Source organism: Mastomys coucha, unplaced genomic scaffold (assembly GCF_008632895.1).
Source record: "Mastomys coucha isolate ucsf_1 unplaced genomic scaffold, UCSF_Mcou_1 pScaffold15, whole genome shotgun sequence".
Classification (NCBI taxonomy): domain Eukaryota; kingdom Metazoa; phylum Chordata; class Mammalia; order Rodentia; family Muridae; genus Mastomys; species Mastomys coucha.
The window spans coordinates 18,177,690-18,199,209 of NW_022196897.1; the positions used below are offsets into that span (position 1 = coordinate 18,177,690).

General features: G+C 44.6%; 1 protein-coding gene across 1 annotated transcript in view; it reads left to right on the top strand.

Moving 5' to 3' along the window:
* Positions 1-21,520, top strand: part of Nup188 (nucleoporin 188) — a 54,815-nt gene that overhangs the window by 21,301 nt on the left and 11,994 nt on the right. The window contains exons 12-27 of the mRNA XM_031369675.1: positions 2,357-2,446; positions 4,885-4,950; positions 6,366-6,485; positions 7,086-7,212; positions 11,419-11,571; positions 11,739-11,865; positions 12,039-12,126; positions 12,228-12,304; positions 13,099-13,213; positions 14,535-14,655; positions 14,771-14,837; positions 15,775-15,903; positions 16,962-17,101; positions 18,765-18,871; positions 20,064-20,270; positions 20,356-20,525. Coding sequence (XP_031225535.1) covers positions 2,357-2,446; positions 4,885-4,950; positions 6,366-6,485; positions 7,086-7,212; positions 11,419-11,571; positions 11,739-11,865; positions 12,039-12,126; positions 12,228-12,304; positions 13,099-13,213; positions 14,535-14,655; positions 14,771-14,837; positions 15,775-15,903; positions 16,962-17,101; positions 18,765-18,871; positions 20,064-20,270; positions 20,356-20,525 — 1,904 coding nt within the window. The remainder of the gene's footprint in view (positions 1-2,356; positions 2,447-4,884; positions 4,951-6,365; positions 6,486-7,085; positions 7,213-11,418; positions 11,572-11,738; positions 11,866-12,038; positions 12,127-12,227; positions 12,305-13,098; positions 13,214-14,534; positions 14,656-14,770; positions 14,838-15,774; positions 15,904-16,961; positions 17,102-18,764; positions 18,872-20,063; positions 20,271-20,355; positions 20,526-21,520) is intronic.

A 21,520-nucleotide genomic window follows, 5' to 3' on the forward strand; every position in this document is an offset into this window, starting at 1 on the left:
TTGATCTCAAACTCAGAAATCTGCCTGCCTCTGCCTCCAAAGTGCTGGGATTAAAGGCATGTGCCACTACTGCCCAGCTTATGTTTTTTGTTTTTTTAATTTATTTATTTATTTTATGTATATGAGTACATTGTAGCTGTCTTAAGACACACCAGAAGAGGGCATCGGATCCCATTACAGATGGTTGTGAGCCACCATGTGATTGCTGGGAATTGAACTCAGGTCCTCTGCAAGAGCAGTCAGTGCTCTTAACCACTGAGCCATCTCTCCAGCCACTCATTGTGGTTTTTATTCTTTACTCAGGATCTTAGTCTGTAGCCCTAGCCGGCCTTGAACTCTTGATCCTTCCACCCTAGCCGCACAGGCATGTGCCACTGTGCCAGCTTTGTGATGATGTTTTCTCTGGCTTTGTAGTTTGGTCAGATAGCATTCTTAGCACTCCCCATTGGTATCCTGCTTGTCTTGGGAGTACCAGCTAACTTACACCTTAGAAAGCTGAGACCCCGGAGGATATAATTTGCTGCAGTCAGCAATACTTAGTTAGTGGTAAACAGTTTGAATTGATGAGTCTGACTCTAGAGCCAGCAGTTCTCAACCTTTGGTTGTGACCCCTTTCGGGTCAAATGACTCTTTCACAGGGGTCGCTGTCAGAAAACAGATGCTTACAGTATACTTCGTAACATTGGAAAATTATAGTCACGGAATAGCAACCAAATAGTTTTCATGGATGGAGTCACCACAGCATAAGGAACTGTATGAAAGGGCTGCAGCATTAGGAAGGGTGAGAACACTGCACTAGAGGATGAATTTTGGACATCTGACTGAGAATTTGTAACAATAAGTGAGAAACTCTGATTCTCGGCTTGAGGCTTGTGTTTGCCTCGTTTCTTTAGTTAGCTCATGCTGAAGTACGAAAGTGAAACACCTGGAGCAGGCTCCGTGATCAGATGTTTACCTAAGCGTGCTTGGGGCCTGAGAATTAATCTTCTGTACCATAGCCTCCCATCCCCCACCCCCAAAAATGAGGAGGAGGAGGAGGAGGAGGAGGAGGAGGAGGAGGAAGAGGAGGAGGAGGAGGAGGAAGAAGAAAGGTAGAGTTGGCATTTTAATCATTGGTTTCTCTACTTGAAAAGAAGACTGTGCTCCTAGAAGAACCCTTTCACAGATGTTCGTAGCCTCACTCTTGTCATAAGCACTTTCATGGCGGCCGGAATGTAATGCTGGGAATGTCCTATAGGAGCTAGAAGTAACCCATGGCACATGAGGCAGTGGGATGTTACTCAACATTTAGAAATCGGTGGGTCAGTGTGGTGGCACACCCCTTTGATCTTAGCACTCAGGAATCAAAACCAGGCAGATCTCTTGAGTTCAAGGCCAGCCTGGACTACAGAGCAAGTTCCAGGACAGCCAGAGCTATACACAGAAACGCTGTCTGTAAAAAAAGAAGAAAAGGAAGGGGAAGTAGAAGAAATTCAGTATGAATCCCTGAGAAAACATGGAAGAGGGCTGTAGATACAACTTGGTTATGCAGCATTCCCCTAGCATACATGAATCCCTAGGTTTGATTCCCAGTTCCCGGCTGCAAACCCTCTCCACTGGTCTGAAAAAATGGTAGGAGAATCCTGATGCGTATTACTAAGTAAAGGGAGTAAATTTGAAGAGGCCACATAGTGTGTGGTTCCACCAGTGTGACACTCAAAAGAGCAGCTGCTGCCAAGAGTGAGTTGGGAAGGAGAGATGAGTCAGCCAAATGGGATTCTTAGGACAGCCTTCTCTGATGTCAGCATAAAGCTGCTCTGAAAACTACTCTTTGGGGCTGGGGATTAAGCTTAGTATCAGAATATGAGCCTAGTCGTTTATTTACTCATGAGACCTTGGGCTCAATCCCCAGTACCACAAGAAGTTTTACAACGAAATTAGTCTTAAAACAGAAACCTCAGCTGATAGGCAGGCACCTCTCTGTACTGCAGGTTGATGGTATTGGTTTTCTCATTTGGATTAGCTTATAGAGCCTCTAGTGTGTATCCAGTCTCTTGGCTGGATGTGGTCTTTGTTGTTGTTGTTTTGAGACAGAGTTTCCCTATGTAGCCCTAGCTCCCAGGTGCTGGGATTAAGGGTGTGCCCCACCATGGCCCACCTGTGGTTTTCTTTTTATCTTCAAAAACTTTGGTCATTATGAGATCAGTTCTTTTGGTTTTATTCCTTTTGTTAGCCCTTCCTTCTAATATTGTAACTAAATTAGGAAAATAAGGAGGGATTACTTTTGGTTTGTTTTCAAGGGCTCTAGATATGATGGCTGAGTCTTGGAGAGAGTCATGTTACTCAGCCTTGACTGTGAATTGCCTTATCATTCCAGTGCACCACGAGTACCGCCTGCATGTGTGTCTATGGTCTTCTTTCCTTTGCTCTCACCTCACTGGAGCTGCATACGTTGGGCAACCAGCAGGTCAGTACATGGCTATCTTTGCAGTCAGTCAGGCACCCTCAATTACAGTCCAGTCACCACAATGGGCCTCAGAGTTGTTTCTTGCTACTTCTCTTCTATTTATTTGTTTGTTTGTTTATAGTTTTTTGTTTTGTTTTGTTTTGTGTTTTGTTTTTTTCGAGACAGGGTTTCTCTGTGTAGCCCTGGCTGTCCTGGAACTCACTCTGTAGACCAGGCTGGCCTTGAACTCAGAAATCCACCTGCCTCTGCCTCCCGAGTGCTGGGATTAAAGACGTGCGCCACCACTGCCCGGCTGTTTATAGTTTTTAAAGACAAGGTTTCTCTGTGTAGCCTAGGCTGTCATGGAGCTCAATTTATAGACCAGGTTAGCCTAGAACTCAAAGGTCTTCCTGTCTCTGTCTCGTGAGTGCTGGGATTCAAGGTGTGCACCACCACTATTTGCTTTATAGAGTTCATTTGTAATGATTAGTATTTTATAAATTGATGAAAATGAGATAGTCATTAATTGAAAGACTTAGATTTTCTGCCCTGTCATTTGGAGCATAGAAAGTGTTAAAGCCTATTTAAAATATCAAGACCTAGATGGAATGTTAAGGCCTAGGTAAAATATTAAGGCATAGGTAACTGCTTCCTGGCTAGCCTGCCGTTTTCTTTTGTTACTAATATTATATGGATACTTTCTCCTATGTTGTTTCTGCTGTTACTAGGAAACTTTCTCATGCTCAAGTTGATTGCATATTCTATTCTGTTCTGTGCCTTGGAAACTAATCACAACAGTTAGAACTGCTTTATATACTTAGTCACAATAAGCTTGAACCCAGACCAATCACCCAGCAGCACTTCCTGACCTGTATATAAGCTTTTATGGCATTTGCCTTTATAAGCTGCCCCTGGGGTGACCCCAACATAAGAGACACCTGCATCTACTTAAAATAAGACTTTAATTTTGAATGGGGAGTTGAGTAAAATTTAAGTTCCAAAGACTTCCCTGGGAACTGACATCCTACTTAGCAGAAAGAGACATGTACATGGAACGGACTTTCTGGTTGGCAAGTTAAGACATGAATGTTAAGCAAGACAAGTCCCATCCTGCTTGACAACACATGAATGTTAGACAGACAACAGGTGAATACCCCAACCAGTGGGAGCAGGATAAGTGTACAACAAAGACATGTTCCTAAGAAGGCCGCATTCCTAAATCCTGATTGGGAAGAACTTGGCACAGATGACTGTGGGTCTTCGGCTTAAAAACTCTGTAGAATCTCAACATAGTGTCATGGTTCAGTTCCCATCTGAACTATGGCCCTGCTTGACTAGTACTGCTCAATAAACTCTCCCTGCCTGAGATTGGTGTTCATGTGGTTTGTCAGGTGCCTCCTGTAGACAAAACTACCTGCTACAACTCCTGAACCCCAACAGAGAACTTTAAGAAACAGTAAAGTTCCTGTGACTCCAGCTTTACCTATACTTTAGGGTTGATCGGGAAGACCCAGCAGATAGTGTTCAACTAGCTGTGGCTCACACCTTTAATCCTAGAACAGGAGGCAGAGGCAGGAGGAGCTCTGTGAGTTAAAGGCAGCCTGATCTACAGAGTTAAGTCCCAGGATAGCCACAGCTTCATATTGAGACCCTGCCTTTAAGAAAAGAAGTAAAGGGAGAAAATGTCCTAGGGCTGAAGAGTTAAGAGCATGTGCTTCTCTTCCTCAGTTTGTTTTCCAGAATCCATGGCATAGTTGACAACTGCCTGTGTCTCCATGGGTCTGGTGCCCTCTTCTGACCTCCATGGGCTTATGCAGACTTGTACTATCCCCTCTCCCTCTCTCATTCACTCTGTATTCCTTAAGTGACTGGCAGATGTCAAGTGCGCTAAGCTACGTGCTGAGAACACAGTAAATTAGAAGACACTGTTTGTGACGTAAGCGCTTGCTCCTCCTAAGCATACCAGCACTAGTCTTTTATGTGTGTCATAGACAGGTTGTGTCAGAACACAGTATTACTAGCTTTTATCATTTCCATTCTACAGATGTGAATTTGCAGATCAAGAAGTTGAATTTGGTGGCCCAGCATTGTGGTGTGCATCTTTAATCCCAGCACTAAGGAAGCAGAGGCAGGCCTGGTCTATATAAATGTGTTCCAGGCCAGCCAGGGCTACACAGAGAAACCTTGGCTCAGAAAAAATTAAAAAATAAAAAAGGAAGGTGAATTGTGAATCTGTCTGCAGATAAGACGTGTATGCCTCAGCTTCTCAAGTAGTGCTAGAACCACAGGCTTGCAGCAACGTGCCAGAACTGCAGAAGTGCAGTGTTGTGCCATGACTGTAAACCAGAGTTCTTGACATGCTGTGCAACATATTCGTTGGTGTCCTTATGGTAATGGAATACCATACAAAAGATAAAGTGGTTTATAGCAGAAAGACAAACCTTTCCTTCTCTTCATAGGATGTAATTGACACAGCATGTGAAGTCCTGGCAGACCCTTCTCTTCCAGAGCTGTTCTGGGGAACAGTAAGTATGTCAGAGGGATTTGTACTGTACCCTTCTCTAGAGCAGTGTTCTCAACCTTCCTGATGCTGTGGCCCTTTAGTACAGTTCCTCATTTTATGGTGACACCACATGAAATTATTCTGTTACTACTTCATAACTCTTAATTGGTCTGCTGGTCAGAATCATAATATGAATTCTGTGTTTTCTGATGATCTTTGGTGATTCCTGTGAAAGGGTTGCTCTACCTCCACAGGGTTTACAACTCCAAGTTGAGAACTACTTGCTCTACAGTAAAGAGAAGGCGTAGGTTGGAGAGATGTCTCAGGGTCTAAGAGTACTGGATGCTCTTCCAGAGGTCATGAGTTCAATTCCCAGCAACTACATGGGGGCTTACAACCATCTGTAATTGGATCTAATGCCCTCTTTGCATAAAATAAATAAATAAATCTTTTTTAAAAAAAGGAGAATGATCAAACATTTCTGAGAGATTTTAGAGTTAACATTTACAGTTCAGGGCCCAGCTGTCCAGCCTTTTCTTTGTAACCCAGCTGGAACAATGTGCTTATATAACTTCCAACTCCCTCTGGAGATGCTGCTGATTTCTGCAGAGGCCTTGCAGACTCCAGAGAGAAGCCGCTACAAGATATTTAAGATTGGGCATCTATTGCTTGTGTGTGCTGGCTAAGCGTTGGCATGATTTTGGGGTAGTTCTCACTTTGATAAAAGCATTTACTGGAAGGAATTATATTGTTTGCCTCTACAAAGGGTGCCCAGGAGGAAGGCACTGGATAGAGAGGCAGTATATCATTTTTCAGTGCAATATGAACATCTTAAATTATTAAGAAACTTATTTATTTCTATGTAAAGGAAAACTATTTCTAGTTTTTCTTATAAATGTATGAGCTTTTAAAAAATATTTCTTTTCTGGTCTACAGAGTGAGTTCCAGGACAAGCCAGGGCTACACAGAGAAACCCTGTCTCGAAAAACCAAACCAAAACAATACAAAACAAATATTTCTTTTAATGGGTGGTAGTGGTGTACACCTTTAAATCCCAGCACTTTGGATGCAGAGGCAAACAGATCTCTGAGTTTGAGGCCAGCCTGATCTACAGAATGAGTTCCAGGACAGCTAAAGTTACACAGAGAAACCCTGTCTCAAAGAAGAAAAGGAAAAGAAAAAAGAAAAAAATACTTATCTTTATTTTCTTTTTATGAGTATGGATATTATTTCTGTCACATGTGAATGCAGTGCCTATAGAGGCCAGAAGAGGATGTTTGATACTGTAGTTGGGAGTTTCAGACAGTTGTCAGCTGATATGTGGGAGCTGGGTCCTCTGAAGAGCAGTCAGTTGTCTTCCTGCTGAGCCATCTCTGCAGCCTGTTTCTAGGTTTTTCTGAGCACTTGCAAAGGGGGATGACTTCTTTTCTACTTTAGGAGCCAACCTCTGGCCTCGGGATCATTCTGGACAGTGTGTGTGGAATGTTTCCCCATCTCCTTTCCCCACTTCTGCAATTGCTGCGAGCCCTCGTGTCAGGGAAGTCCACTGCCAAAAAAGTGAGTAGTTTGGCCAGATTCCTAAAAAGTAGAGGGAGGGCCTAGCTGAGGTGTCACTGGCACTCCTGTGTGCATCTGCATTGCCAGTGCACTGCTAGGATGGAGTTATCTGGAGGTGAGTGAAAGATGCCAGTTGGATGGTGTTCCCTTAGTGTAGGCACATTGAGATTGTTCTGCTAAGGACCTATTGTAGGTGCTGTGAGACTAATTGTCAAGTTGCCCAGTACCTGCTTTGGAGGGAACAGTAGTAAACTTAAGAAACAAGGGACACTCTGAAGGTGTGCTGTGTGGGTAGTGCCTCCCCAGTGTCTGCAAGGCCCTGGGTTTGATTCTCAGCATTGGACAGGGTGGTAAGTGAGAGAGGAGAGGTAAGTAGAGAGCCATACTCTTGGTAGAGTAAGGGGAAGGTGGGTTAGGTCTGGAATGGTGAGGCCTAACTGAGAAGAGCACAGAGCAGTTTCAAGAAAAGCACGAGTAGTAGTCTGGGAGGAGGTTAGAAGTCAGGCACAGACAGCTGGCTTCAAGAGCAAATGTAGAATAGAACCCTTTGTGTGGCCCATGAGTGAATGTATGACTGGGTTTCTTGCTGGGTGTTGGCAGGTGTACAGTTTCCTGGATAAAATGTCTTTCTACAATGAACTTCATAAGCACAAGCCCCATGATGTGCTCTCTCATGAAGATGGAACTCTTTGGCGGAGGCAAACACCCAAACTCCTGTACCCTCTAGGTAAGACAGATGCTCTGTAGTAGCCAGGTTTCAAGAGATCTTTTCATAGGAAGTGCTTCTGAGGCCCTTCCCCCTCTTCTCACTACTTGTTGATTCATTGAGTGCTGAGCATCAGGCTAGGAGCAGTGTGTTGTGAGAAGTGAGTGCTCCCTAGCTCAGGAGCTCGCTCCCTTCTCCTTCCTGTCCTCTCTTCTTTCTTCTTTCTTCTTTTTTCTCTTTTCTTTTTGTTGTTTGCTGGCTTGTTTTGAGAGCATCTTGTTTTGCTGTTAGCCCATGCTAGCTCAGAATACATGATTTTCCTACTTTATACTGAGCTTTTGCCTGTTTTTTTTAATGAATGTTTTTGCATCACTAGTTTCCCTTACTTCATTTACTGTTGTTGTGCTGTAACAAGGTAAACAAGGCAGAGGTCTGCGTCACACGATGAGTGAAGTGTGTGATGTGCATCTTCCCACATAGTTCATGTTTAGAGTGCATGGGGCTTTTCTTTTGCTGATTGTCCTAGTGCTTCTGTTGCTGTGATAAACACACAACCAAAGCAACTTGGGGAGGAAAGTGCTGGTTTCCTCTTAGAGTTCCTCATCAAAGGAAGTCAGAGCGGGAACTGAAGCAGAAACCATGGAGGAACACTGCTTACTGGTTGACTCCTCTTGCTTAGCCTGCATGCTCATACCTGCCCAGGGGTGAGACCACTCACAGTGGGCTGGGCCTTACATGTCAATTATTAGTCCAGAAAATACCGAGACTTATCTACAGGCCCATCTGGAGGGGATATTTCCTCAGTTGAGATTCCTGCTACATGACTCTAGCTTGTATCAAGTTGTTAGTAGCAGGCACACTAATCCACAATGTTTTCTGAGCACTCTCTCTTACTCTAGGACACTCACCTCTTGTTTTCTGAAGAAAAGCCCCGCTGAGAGAGATGGGGGGGGAGAGGAGGGGGAAGAGAGAGAGAGAGAGAGAGAGAGAGAGAGAGAGAGTGTGTGTGTGTGTGTGTGTGTGTGTGTGTGTGTGAGGGAGAGAGAGTGAGAGAGCGTAAGCACCGGTGCCAGTGGCTAGCTTTGTGTTCATTCTGACTTAATAACTTGTCACCCCTTAAACACTGGAGGTTTCAGTGGTTTGCTTTTTCAACATTTTTCCCACAGAGTCTAAGCAATATGAGATAGAATCCAGCCCTAAAGTGTAAGGGTTTTTTAGGGCACTCATCTTTTTTTATTTGTTTTTTGTTTTTGTTTTTTGTGACAATGTTTCTTTGTATAACCCTGGCTGTCCTGGAACTCACTCTGTAGACCAGGCTGGCCTCGAACTCAGAAATCCGCCTGCCTCTGCCTCCCAAGTGCTGGAATTAAAGGCATGAACCACCACTGCCTGGCTGGCACCCATCTTTTTATATACATATAATTCAAATATCAAACTAAAAGAAAAACAGTTCTGCTGCTTTCTGTATGTACATGTTGGTACTAGTGAAATATTCCTATATTTTGTTTAGTTTAGTTTTAGTATTTCCTTTTTTTTTTTTTTTAAGAGTTATTTATTTCATGTATGTGAGTATACTTTCACTGTCTTCAGACACAACAGAAGAGGGCATTGGATCCCATTACAGATGGTTGTGAGCCACCATGTGGTTGCTGGGAATTGAACTCAGGACCTCTGGAAGAGCAGTCAGTGAGTGTTCTTAACCACTGAGCCATCCCTCCAGCCCAAATTTTAGTATTTCAAATTTGATTTAAAATCTTTTTTGGATGGATTGTTTGTTGTCCTGGAACTTACTCTGTAGACCAGGCTGGCTTCAAACTCAAGAGATCTACGGCCCCTCCCTCCTGAGTGCTAGAAGTTAAAGGTGTGCGCCACAGTACCCTGCTTATTGATAGTGTTTACACAAGTCCTAGTAGAAATCACAGATAGAATGGTACACATTTTCCTTCTGATACTGTCAGATGCCCTTTCTACAAGCACACTGGAAGTTCTACCATGTGGAGAGATTTGGGGGATTGTTTCTTAGTAATGTCATAGTAAAAGTAAGTAAAAATCCAGTGGTCATTCCACTGACTTCCTGCACAAGTGATTGTGTAGCCCAGGAACTGATGTGCAGTGTGGGTTTGGAAGGTCAGCACTGGCTCTAGTGCCATAGTCTACCAAGGGTGACACAGGAAAACACTCCAAAGGAGGTGGGTCTCATTTGTCACCATTACATGTTATTGGGTGTCATATTATAAATCAGACTTAAAAGTTAATAGGCTCAAAGATGTACATAATAGATAATCTTTCTAAAGATCTGTCTTGTGTGAATGGCTATTAAGATTTCAAATTAGGCTGACTGTGGTAGAGACAGAGACAGGCAGATCACTGTGAGTACAAGACCAACCTGGTCTACACAGCAAGTTCTAGGACAGCCAGGGTTAAATATTGAGATCCTGTCTCAAAAGGAAAAAGACTGGATTAGCAAACTGCATGAAAACGGTTACCATCATAGCATCCCTACATGCACTGCAGTGGGAATTCTGAGAGACACTGTTGACTTGGTACCCAGTGCCCTAGTACCGAGGACCATTGTCTGCTCTACCCAGTAGAGTTTTGTTGCTTCTTCCACTTGGTCTCAGTGGAATAGTATTCTTTATACATAGAGCACATGGTCCAGTGTGTAGCTATAGTGAGAAGAGCTTGTACAGCAATGTCACGGCTAAGATTTGGAAAGACTCAAACATTATTTTGCCAGTTTTGTTCTTGCTTTTAGACTATTCCATGAAGCTTAGTCAAAATGGTGGTCTTTAGGGTCTGTCTTAAAATATTTGAAGATCAGCATGCTCTGTAAACCTTCCTGGCACCGGAGAGATAACTGCTTGGCTAACCATCCGTGCTGCTCTTACTGAACACACTTGAGTACTGTAGAGAGAGGGTGATGACCTGTTGTCCTGGCTGTGTGCCCTCTGCGGCTGTCTCCTACAAGCAGCTGCCTCGCTGACCCCTTTTGTCCTCTCCTATCATTGTGCATTAGCATTGGGCCATCATACATGATACTGCATTGAATATGTGAACTCTTAGGAACTAGTGTTTCATTTTCATAAACACAATCCTCAAAAAGAGATGGCTAGGGGGAAAGGATGTGTATAAAATAAAAGTTTTGGGGTGGATGTTTGAGAGGTAAATGAACATGTGCTGTATGTATAAAGAGGAGTGTTATTCCATCTTCAAAAAGTAAGTGTTATCTTAGAGCTCATTGACAGCACGTGCTATTAGTTTGTAATCTGGTATAGATTATGTCAGGTATAAATCCTGAAGGTGGCTTCTTAAGAGAAATAAGCCAGTCACAAAAACATAAACGTTATTTTTGTTTTGAGACTAGTCTTACTTTGTAGACCAAACTAGCTTCCACCTTGAGGAAGCTACTGTTCTCAGCCTCCCGAGTGAGCACTTGGATGAAATGGGAGCCAGCCCTATGGCACACAGATGTATGAATAATACGAGAAATTTGATGTTAGGTGTATTTAAAGCCAGGCTTGGTGACACACAGTTGTAGAACCCAGCAACTTGAAAGATTAGAGGCTGAAAGATCACTTGAGCCTATGAGTTCAATACCAGCCTGAGCAGGACTGTGAGATCTTGTGTACAAAATAAATACATAAATACATAGAATAATAAAAATTATTATCTAGTATGTGTGTGCATATACTTAAGTATATTTATGGAGGTCCGAGGACAACTTTTGGTAATTTGTTCTCTCCTTTCACCATGTGAGGTCCCAGGTGTCAAAGTTGGCACATTATGCTTGGCAGCAAGTGCCTTTATCTGTGGGCCATGGGGTTTTTTATTTTTTGTTTTTTTCTGTTTTGTTTTGTTTTTGTTTTTAATTTGGGGCAAGTCAGGTGGCACACACCTTCCTTTATCCTAGTGCTTGACAGGTGGGGGCAGGTGAGTCTTTGTGAATTAGAGGCCAGCCTGGTCTACACAGTGACACCTTCTCTAGAGAAAAAGAAAGAACAAGACAAAATTTTGGGGGCAAGATCTCAGTTCCCGGGGTGGGTTTAAAGCATTCCTCTGCTTTGGCCTCAGAAGTCTGAGATTGTGGGCGTGTGCCAGCACTTCTGACTTTAGCATTTTAATGTAGAGGTTGTAAGAGTGGTGTCTTTGACTGTTGGGTAGTGTCATCTGCCTGAAGAACGTCCTCCCAAATTTGTACCGAGAATTACAGGCATTTCTCTTCCCTAGGGGGTCAGACCAACCTTCGCATTCCGCAGGGCACTGTGGGCCAAGTCATGCTAGATGACAGGGCTTACCTTGTCCGCTGGGAGTACTCCTACAGCAGCTGGACCCTCTTCACTTGCGAGATTGAAATGCTACTCCATGTTGTCTCCACAGCAGGTAAGGACGGGCCATGGAAAGCAAGTCTAGGTGTGCTTCCAGGATTGGGAGCATATACCCAACTTGAAGGTAAAGTTGGAAGCCATCCAGCTTGGGGTCTGAATGTGCACACAGTGATCTTTTTATGGAGTGATGTGCCAAGAAGTCACAGGCTGTCTCCCCCTCAGATGTGATCCAGCACTGCCAGCGGGTCAAGCCCATCATTGATTTGGTTCACAAGGTCATCAGCACAGACTTGTCCATAGCAGACTGCCTGCTGCCCATCACATCCCGCATCTACATGCTGCTGCAGCGGTGAGTCTCTGCGGTTGGGAGCTTGCAGCAGTGACTGTTGCTTGCCTGGCCTGAGCTCCGTGGGAGGCCTTTAGTTGTGGTTTGCCAGCCAAGAGCTCTCCCCTTCCTCAGAGCAATGTAGTGAGCACTGGGAAGTCTTGTTACTTGGGCACAGCGCTTTGTTCTCTAACCAGGCTGACAACTGTGATCTCCCCTCCGGTAAACGTCATTGCTTCTTGTGTCAACTGCTTAACTGTCTTGGCTGCTCGAAACCCAGCAAAGGTGAGATGACAAGTCTCTGTAGGAGCTAACTAAGTAGCATCTCATTTGGTATAGTCACCTAGAAGGGTGTGCACACGAAATTTCTTCTTCTTCCTTCTTAGGTCTGGACTGATCTTCGTCACACAGGTTTTTTGCCATTTGTGGCCCATCCTGTTTCCAACATGACTCAAATGATTAGGTGAGCCAGGTCCTGAGCAGGTAGACCTTATTCCTTGCTATGAACCATTCCTGGTCATGCCCAGCCTTTGTTTATTTATTTTAAAGAGCCTTTAGTCTTCACGGATTTGAGGATGAGGGAGGATAAGATGAAGAAGGGGCCCAGAACTGCTCTCTGTGACACACTGGGGCTTCACAGGGTTTAATTTTGTTTTGGAGATAGGGCTTCACTATTTAGCCCTGGCTGGCCTTGCTGGAACTTGCTGTGTAGACTAGGCTACCTTGAATTCATAGAGATCTGTTTGCCTCTGAGTACTGGATGGTTCACTGTTTTTAAATTTTTAAGAGATAGAATGGGACTTTTCTCATGCAGCTGCAACTACAGTAGCTGTGTGGGCATTTATGTTCCAGCTGAGAGAGCCCAGGGGTGTTTGGATCCAGAGACTTGGTGTCCTATTCTCATGCACAGTCAGTGTGCTTCTCCAGTCTGAGAGTATGTGAGCTAGGCCAGTTACTGAAACATAGGCTCCATCTTATTACCTGAGCTTGCTCAGTTCACTCAGCTTCCATGACAGGTGTTTCCCTGATGGCTCATTTGATTTTCACTCTAAACCTCTTGGAGTTATACATCAATAAAGTATAATCTTACATTTTCTTCCCTGGCTATAAAATTGCCTGCATTTGATTCTTCCCTTGGAAGAGCTTTGGTGTTTTGTGTTGGAGCCATCTAGATGATAACGAGAATGCTGTATAGTCTGTTTCATCAAACCTTGAACATTGCTCATGGTTTTATCCCTCTCCTCTGTCTGTCCCTAGTGCGGAGGGAATGAATGCTGGAGGGTATGGCAGCCTTCTGATGAACAGTGAGCAGCCCCAGGGCGAATATGGGGTCACCATTGCCTTTCTGCGCCTGGTCACCACTCTTGTCAAGGTACCATCTGATGAGATAATTCTGGAGCAGCTCCCCTGTTTCCTGCTTCTGTAGTCACCTTCTGTGGGACATCTGTTGTGAAGTCATGGCACATTAGCTTCTGTGTGTTGAGAGTCTGGCCAGTATGTTCCTTGGTGCTTGCTTAATTGTGGGGGTTTGTTTAGTAGTCAGAAGGCTTGTAGTGAGAGTTTAGAACTCTGTGGCTCCTGCGTGTTAAGCTATGAAACTGTCATCTACGTGCTCTTTATGCCTTGTCCTATTGTATGGCTGTGTGGTTGTCATCCAAGCTGTGTGCACTGTATATCATGTCCCAGTGTGTGCCTGCTTGTCCCTCCATGGTCTGGTCTCATGGTCTCATATTTACCTCTTAGGAGGTACTTTGATCCCTCTTGCTCAGTTTCTCAGCTCCTTCTTAAGCACATTGTGGCTGTGAGCTGATAGAGGATCAGGACTCTGGAAAACTAGTGTATAGTTAAGAACAAGAATTTTGGAATTGGGTAGAAGTAGGGAGACACTTGAAATTCATCACTGGCTACTTGAATTTCTTTGACCTTGGGCAGTTCTGAATTTCTAAGAGCGTCTATGGCATAGAAGTATGTGGTCACTTCCTGATGGAGTTTAGAGCCTCACGAATGGAAAGCATTCCACAGCCAGCTTGGGGCCCCAGGATGAATCCTAGCTTCTTAGGAACCCAACACAAAAAAGAGCAGGTTTAAGGTCTTGTTGGGGAGTAAGGTAGCTCAGTGGTAGTACTTTCTTATGTGGCTGAGGACCGGGTTTAATATAACTATTACTGCACACACACAAAACACTCAGCACCTTGCATATACCTTTCCTGTAGAAATGTGAGGGCTTAGATAGAAATTATTGTGTATAGAGTCAAAGTGAGAGTCCAGTTTAAGATACAGAAGTTGGAATTAATCAGCACTATTAAAAGAGAGAGTTTGGGGCATCCGTGCTCTACTTCCATGCTTCATGATAGTGGAACTTCAGGTATGGGTGAGTCATTGGTGGTGAGTGGCTTTCTTTGTTGTTGACAGTCCTGTATCTGGTGAGTAGGGAGCCACTGTCCTGTCAGGTTACCTTTCCTCCTGCTCCCCCATGTCAGCACCTTTGGTGACATTGTCACCTCGCCTTCCTGGTTGTTTTCTCTGTCCGCCGAATGGTTCAGTTGAAGTAGGAATTTCTGATGTCTTCTTCTATTCTTGGTCAAGGTGCTCCTGGTTCTCCTTTGGACCTGTCTACGCTTTTGAGTTTAAATCTTAAGTAATAAAGGATGCCTCCTTACATGGCCAAGGCCCTCACAGATGCTTTCCCATAGGGCCAGCTTGGTAGTACGCAGAGCCAAGGCCTGGTGCCTTGTGTGATGTTCGTGTTGAAGGAGATGCTTCCTAGCTACCACAAATGGCGCTACAACTCTCATGGTGTGCGGGAGCTGATAGGTAAGGGAAGCGTGGGCTGAGCACCCCAGAACATCTGCTCTCTGAAGATCTTCTTTTGAGGCAGGTCATTAACACAAGGCTGCATCATCCATCACATGTCTTTTCTGGAGTCTAGGTTGCCTAATTCTGGAGCTGATTCATGCAATACTGAACCTGTGCCAAGAGACAGAGCTGCATAGCAGGTAATTGGGATTGTGGGGCTCAGCAGGAAAACCATATTGGTTGTTTCTAGTCCCCTTGTTTCTTCCCAACATGTCACTGTAGTTGAATCCTGTCTTAGCTAGTATTTCTACTGCTGTGATAAAACCCATGTCCAAAGCAACTTGGTGAGCTAAAGGTCCACATTACAGTCTATCACGGAGGAGAGTCAGGGCAGGAACCTCGAGGCAGGAGCTGAAGAAACACTGCTTACTGGCTTGTTCGGCTTTCTTTCGTATATACTCCAGTACCACTTGCCCAGGGATGGCACCACTCACAACAGGCTGGGTCCTCCTACATTAATCACTAACTAAGAAATAACCCATGGGCCAATCTGGTGGGGCATTTTCTCAGTTGAAGTTCCCTCTTCTCAAAGGACTGGCCTTTGTCAGGTTGCCAAAAATTAACTAACACAAACCCAAAACTTACTCATTTCTACTTAAAATTTACTGGCCACTGGCTCAGTTGTCATTCTTCCCTATGGACAGAAACGACAAATGAGGTGCATATATATACACATGTAATCAGTTGTTATGATAATTTAAAAAAATGCTGCCTGTCCATCAGAGAGTCTGGTGTGATGCAGTGTGCCGCCTCAAAGGTGCCCGTTGGCAAGTCAGTGCTTGTTCTAGGCCTTGCAACTCTGTGAACTCCCTTGCTCTGTAACTTGATGTTGTGCCCTCCCTTGTTTTTATATTTCTGTGTATTACATGAATAGGTTAATCCTGAATTATTTAAGTAATTATTTCATCCATTAATTGATGGGATTTAGATTACTTTCAGGGTGGTCTTTTAGGACCAAGTCTGAGAAAAGTGTTCAGAATATCTTCCTTTCACAGACAGTTGGCAAGGCTCATGGGGTAGTGCTGCTTACTTTTGGTTAAGAGCTCCTAGTGACTGAGAGCCCTCTTTGTTTTCCAGCCACACGCCCAGCCTACCTTCCCTCTGCATCTGCAGTCTGGCTTATACAGAAGCTGGGCAGACGGTCATTAGCATCATGGGAATTGGTGTGGACACCATAGACATGGTGATGGCTGCTCAGCCCCGCAGGTAGGGCCTCCTCTGTGCCTGCCCTGTTGACGTTCAGACCCCATCTTAGCTTAACTTGTAATTGTTTTGTTTGTTTTCCCATCTTTTTAAAATTAAAATATAAGTACATCATTTTCCTCCTTCCCTTTCTTCCCTCCCTCCAACTCCTTCCACACCCTCCCCCTTGTACCCCTTCAAACTGAAGTGTTGTTACGCACACATGCTTACACACATACACATGCCCAGTGTGTGTGCATAAATCATTTGGTGTTACTTGTACATATATGATTTCAGGGCTGAGCCTTTGGTGTTAGATAATAAGTTAGGGCGCTGGTCTCTGGGTTCTCTTGCTCTCAGCGCTCCTTACTCACTTGCAGTTCTTTGTTTAAGCCTGGAGCCACATGAGCTTTCCCCATCTCGTCTTTAGCATGTCTGTTGGTATTGTATTCCTTCAGGTCTTGTTTATGTAGCCATGTTGATGGAGTACCATGGGGAAAGCTTCATTTTTTTAAAGACTATCCCGTTACAGCTTTCCTGGTCCTTGCAGTTGCTTTTTAAAAATAACTTTGGCATTTATAGCCAAATGGTGGTGGCAGGCCTTTAATCCCAGCACTTAGGAAGCAGAGACAGGTGAGTCTCTGAGTTTGAGGCCAGCCTGGGTGGCATTGTGAGGGTCTGACTCAGAGATGAAGGGCTGAGATGTGGCTCTGGTAAAGCACCAGCCTCAAGTACACAGGCCCAGGACTTGGTTCTCAGCATAGAATAGAAGGAAAGGAGCACCGAGCAGTGATGGCACACACCTTTAATCCCAGCACTTAGGAGGCAGAGGCAGGTGGATTTCTGAGTTCGAGGCCAGCCTGGTCTACAGAGTGAGTTCCAGGACAGCCAGGGCTGCACAGAGAAACCCTGTCTCCAAACACAAAAACAAACAAATCCTTGTATTTCTTAGCTAGTGGCTGTTGCATAGCCTCTTCCATTTCCTAGTCTGAATGGGGCCCCACTGCAGTCTGACTCGTGAGAGCACACCCTGACTGAGACCATCTTATCGGAACTAACTGTGATCTCCATTTGGCACCTAGTGATGGGCCAGAAGGCCAGGGCCAGGGCCAACTGCTGATCAAGACAGTGAAGCTGGCGTTCTCTGTCACCAACAATGTTATTCGCCTGAAACCTCCTTCTAATGTGGTGTCCCCCCTGGAACAGGCTCTCACACAGCATGGTATGTGTTTCTCTTCTCAGCTACATTTCTTCCCATAAGACATATTGAATGCCCTATTCTTGGATATCAGAAATTTTTTTCAGCTCATTTATTTAGGCTTGGTAACAAGGGACTGCCTCATAGTTTATTCTGGACTCCTGCTGATAACATAGTAATACTTAAGGATGGAGACTGGGTTCATATTTCCTTGGTTCAACTTTAGGTTTTGCTCAGCTGTGTGAGAACCTCAGGCATATTTAAGCTTTGTCTCAGATTTCTCATCCAGAATGGCACAAAGTAAATCCCGGTATCCGTGGGAGACTGAGGCAGGAGGATAAGCTCAGCTAGGGCTGCCTAACAAGTATAGTGCTAGGCCATCCAAAAGACTACAGTGTAAGAAGGTGTCTTACCTGTAGGATGGGGAGGATGGCTCTCACCATCCCTCAGGGTGATGATGGAAGTGCAGAGAGCTGACAGCAGTTGCACATAGGTGATTGATTGTATAGAGGAGATAGGACCTGGCTCATGCCCACAATCCCCCTCTACTCTCCAGAGGCAGAAGGACCAGGGCCACCTGCTAGTCAAGACAGTGAAGCTGGCATTCTCTGTCACCAGGCCCTGACAGTCTGGTCTGGATAGCAAAACCTTTCAAAAGACAAACAACCCAGAAAAAACAAGCACAAAAAGTTATTCCAAACACATTGGCTCATATCACAGTGTGACTTTAAGTTGGTTAATCTATGGCTCAATTTCATTATGAGTAATGTTTTATATCATGTCTAAAACCATTTATAACTTTGATATTTTTCATTTGCTCACTGGGGTCTGAACCCAGGGCCTTATGTGAGTTAGAACGTGCACCACTATTAACTCACTGCTCTGGCACCAAATTATGCACAGGCTGGCCTTAAACTGATTATGTAGCCAAGGATGTCCTAGAACTCTTTTTTTTTTTTCCTTTTGTTTCAATTTGTTACATGTTTTTATGTTTGTGTTCATGATGTCTGGGTGTCAGCTCTTTCTTTCCACTATGAGGGTTCTGGGAGTTGAACTATAGTCATCAGGTTTAGCATCAAGCACCTAAACCCACTGAGCCGTTTCAATGACCCTTGCCCTTCAGTTTTGGGTCCTCTTTTCTTTACCTCCCAAGTGCTGAGATTACAAGCATGTGCTACTGTGTCCAGCCAGAGAGTTTTGTGTTTTCCAAATGTGCATGTGGGTGTGGGTGTGGGTGTGTGGGTATTTGGTTGTGCGAGCTCGTGCGAGTACGCATACCTATGTGTGCATGTGGAACTCAGATTGTGGGCCTTGTCTCTCTTCTTCCATCATGTGGGTTTGGAGGACTGACTCTGTCGTCAGGCTTGGCAAGGCGCCCTCCCCATTGAACTATGTCACTGCCTTCCTGCTTAAGGGTTCAGGCTTAAAGGTTCTTCTGTTTCTTTTTTTTCTTTTTTTTTTTTTAAATTTCAATACTGTGCCTTTTGTAACCTACTTATTAAATAGTGTTTCTTTTAAAATATATCTTTGTGTTAATGCATTGTATTGAACTGTTTATCCCCAAATCCTGGTTATCTCTTTGCTACTGAGAACAGGACTGAACTGGCCCCCTTGACTTAGTCTGCCTCAGTGGATAGTGTTTTGGAAGAACTGTAATGGGTTCCTGGCTCTGTGTCCTTTGCTTCAGGTGCCCACGGGAACAACCTCATTGCTGTCCTAGCCAAGTACATCTACCACAGACACGACCCAGCTTTGCCGCGTCTGGCCATCCAGCTGCTGAAACGCTTGGCCACGGTAGGATCTGTGTTGCTAGCTAGAGGCATGAGGCATGAGCTTCCCTGCCACTCTCCAGTGCTCTCCCACTGAGTTTTGTTTCATACTCCTGTGAATGCATTTGTGTGTGGGTATGTGCACTGGAGTGTGGTTGTCCACTGAGTCTTGAAATATCGGATCCCCAAACTAGAGGTACAGGAGGTTGCAAGCTGCCTGATGTACATGCTAGGACTCCAGCGCATTCCCTGCAAGAGTAGTACCTGCTCTCATCTCCAAGTCGGCTCTCCAACTCCATTTTTCTTTTTAGATTTACTTATTTTTATGTTTAAGTGTCTACGTGTGTATATATAAGTGTGTATGCCACCTCTGTGTCGGGTGCCCAAAGACTTGGGTAAGAGGGTTTGGATCCCATGGAACTACAGTTACAGTTGGCTATAAGCTACCATGTGGGTGCTGGGAACCAAACTTGAGTTCTGGACAAGAAAAGGTAGTCTTGTTTATTCATTTGGTTTGGGTTTTTGAGACAGAGTTTCACACCTAAGCTGGCCTGAAACTCAGAGATCTGCCTGCCTCTGCCTCCTGAGTTCTGGGACTAAAGGTGTGTGCCACCATGCCCAACTAAGAGCAAGTATTATTAAACATTGAGCTGTCTTTACAGCCCCTGCGCTTTGTACTCCTAACATCAAATTTTATATCCTTCCATCAGTCTAATGGACAGATAGACACTCCACTTTTTACTTAATTAAGACATGAGACACGTTTAACATGTGAATATCCTCATGAGTATGAACATGCACATGCACATTGAAGCCAGAGGTCAGCAGTGGGTGTCTTCTTCAATCATTGTCTGTCTTATTCTGTAGGACAGTCTCATTGCATCTGGAGCTTGCTTATTGGCTACACTGGCTCATCAGCAAACCCACAGTCCTCTGGCTTCTGCCTCCCCAGTCCTAGGATTCCCGGCTCATCTATCCCAGCTTCTCCATGGTGCTAACTAAGGCTCTAAGCCCATGTCCTCATGCTGGTGCAGCAAGCACTTGACTGGCTGTCTCTCCAGCACCTACTGTCTTCTTTCCTTATTTCTTCTGTGAATTCTTTGACCCCAGAAAATTTTGTTTAAGTTGTTCTTGAGGTTACCATAGTGCCTTTCTGCAGAACCTCACTGAAGTTTTTTTGGACCTAGAACCCTAAACCTGTTTGTCCTGGTCTCCAGGTGGCCCCAATGTCTGTGTACGCTTGCCTGGGTAGTGATGCAGCTGCCATCCGTGATGCCTTCCTGACCCGTCTTCAGAGCAAGATTGAGGACATGCGCATCAAAGTCATGATCCTGGAGTTCCTTACAGTTGCGGTAGAGACACAGCCAGGTCTCATCGAGCTGTTTCTGAATCTGGAGGTGAAGGATGGCAGCAATGGGTCCAAGGTCAGCCTGCACTTTGGGTGAAGCTGGGGGAGGGCTTTGGGAAGTGCTGTCATGAAACTTGAATGCCCACCTGTCCTTGCTGTAGGAATTCAGCCTTGGTGTGTGGAGCTGTCTCCATGTGGTGCTGGAGCTGATTGATTCCCAGCAGCAAGATCGATACTGGTGCCCACCTCTGTTGCATCGTGCAGCTATTGCCTTCCTTCATGCCCTGTGGCAAGACCGTAGGGACAGTGCAATGCTTGTCCTCAGGACCAAGTATGTCCCCTCTGGGTGCTAGCTGACACTTGAGCTTGACTGACCTTGTCTATAAAATGGAATTAGGTTTCTTGTGAGTTCACCAGATTATTCATGGAATACTTAGCACACAGTTCAGTGCCGGGGACTCTTAGATGTCTGTCTGTCTCTTTCTTTCTTTCTTTCTTTCTTCCTTCCTTTCTTCCTTTCTCCCTTTCTTTCTTTCTTTCTTTCTTTCTCTCTTTCTTTCTCTCTTTCTTTCTCTTTCTCTCTTTCTTTCTCTCTCTCTTTCTTCCTTTCTTCCTTTCTTTCTTTCTTTCTTTCCTGTTTGGGGGACAGGATATCACTGTAGGTTTGGATGACCTGGAACGCACTATGTAGACCTGCACCCCTCTGATTCCCACCTGCAGAGATTAAAGGTTTTTTATCACCACACCTGGCTAGGGTTTTTCTGTTTTGATTTTTTAAACTTATTTTTATTTTATATTCATTGATGTTTTGCCTGTATGTACGTCTGTGTATTGGTATCAGTACATGGAACTGGAGTTACAGACAGATGTGAGGTAACATGGGTGCTGGGAATTGAACCCTGGTCCTCTGGAAGAACAGTGTAGAACCATCTCTCCAGCCCCCTTGTTTTCATTTTTAAATAGTTTAAAAAAAAAAAAGGTTGTTTTGCTTTTTAAGTTTTTCTGTGGTTTGCAAGCACATGTCACACGGCTATATGTAGTCATAGAACAACTTCTATGACTTCTATGATGTGTGTCCCGGGAATTGAACTCAGATCATCAGTGTCTGTGGTTGGTGCCAAGTCTTCTCATTAGCCCCAGTTGAACTTTTCTTTGTTTTCTTTTTCCTTTATATGGGGGGGGGTGGTTGGGAGGGAGGAATCAAGATGGTTTCTTTGTGCAGCCTTGGCTGTCCTGAATCCCACTGTATAGACCGGGCTGGCCTCTGCCTCTGGAACGCTGGGATTAAAGACATGGGCAACTACTGTCTGGCTCCCAATTGCATTT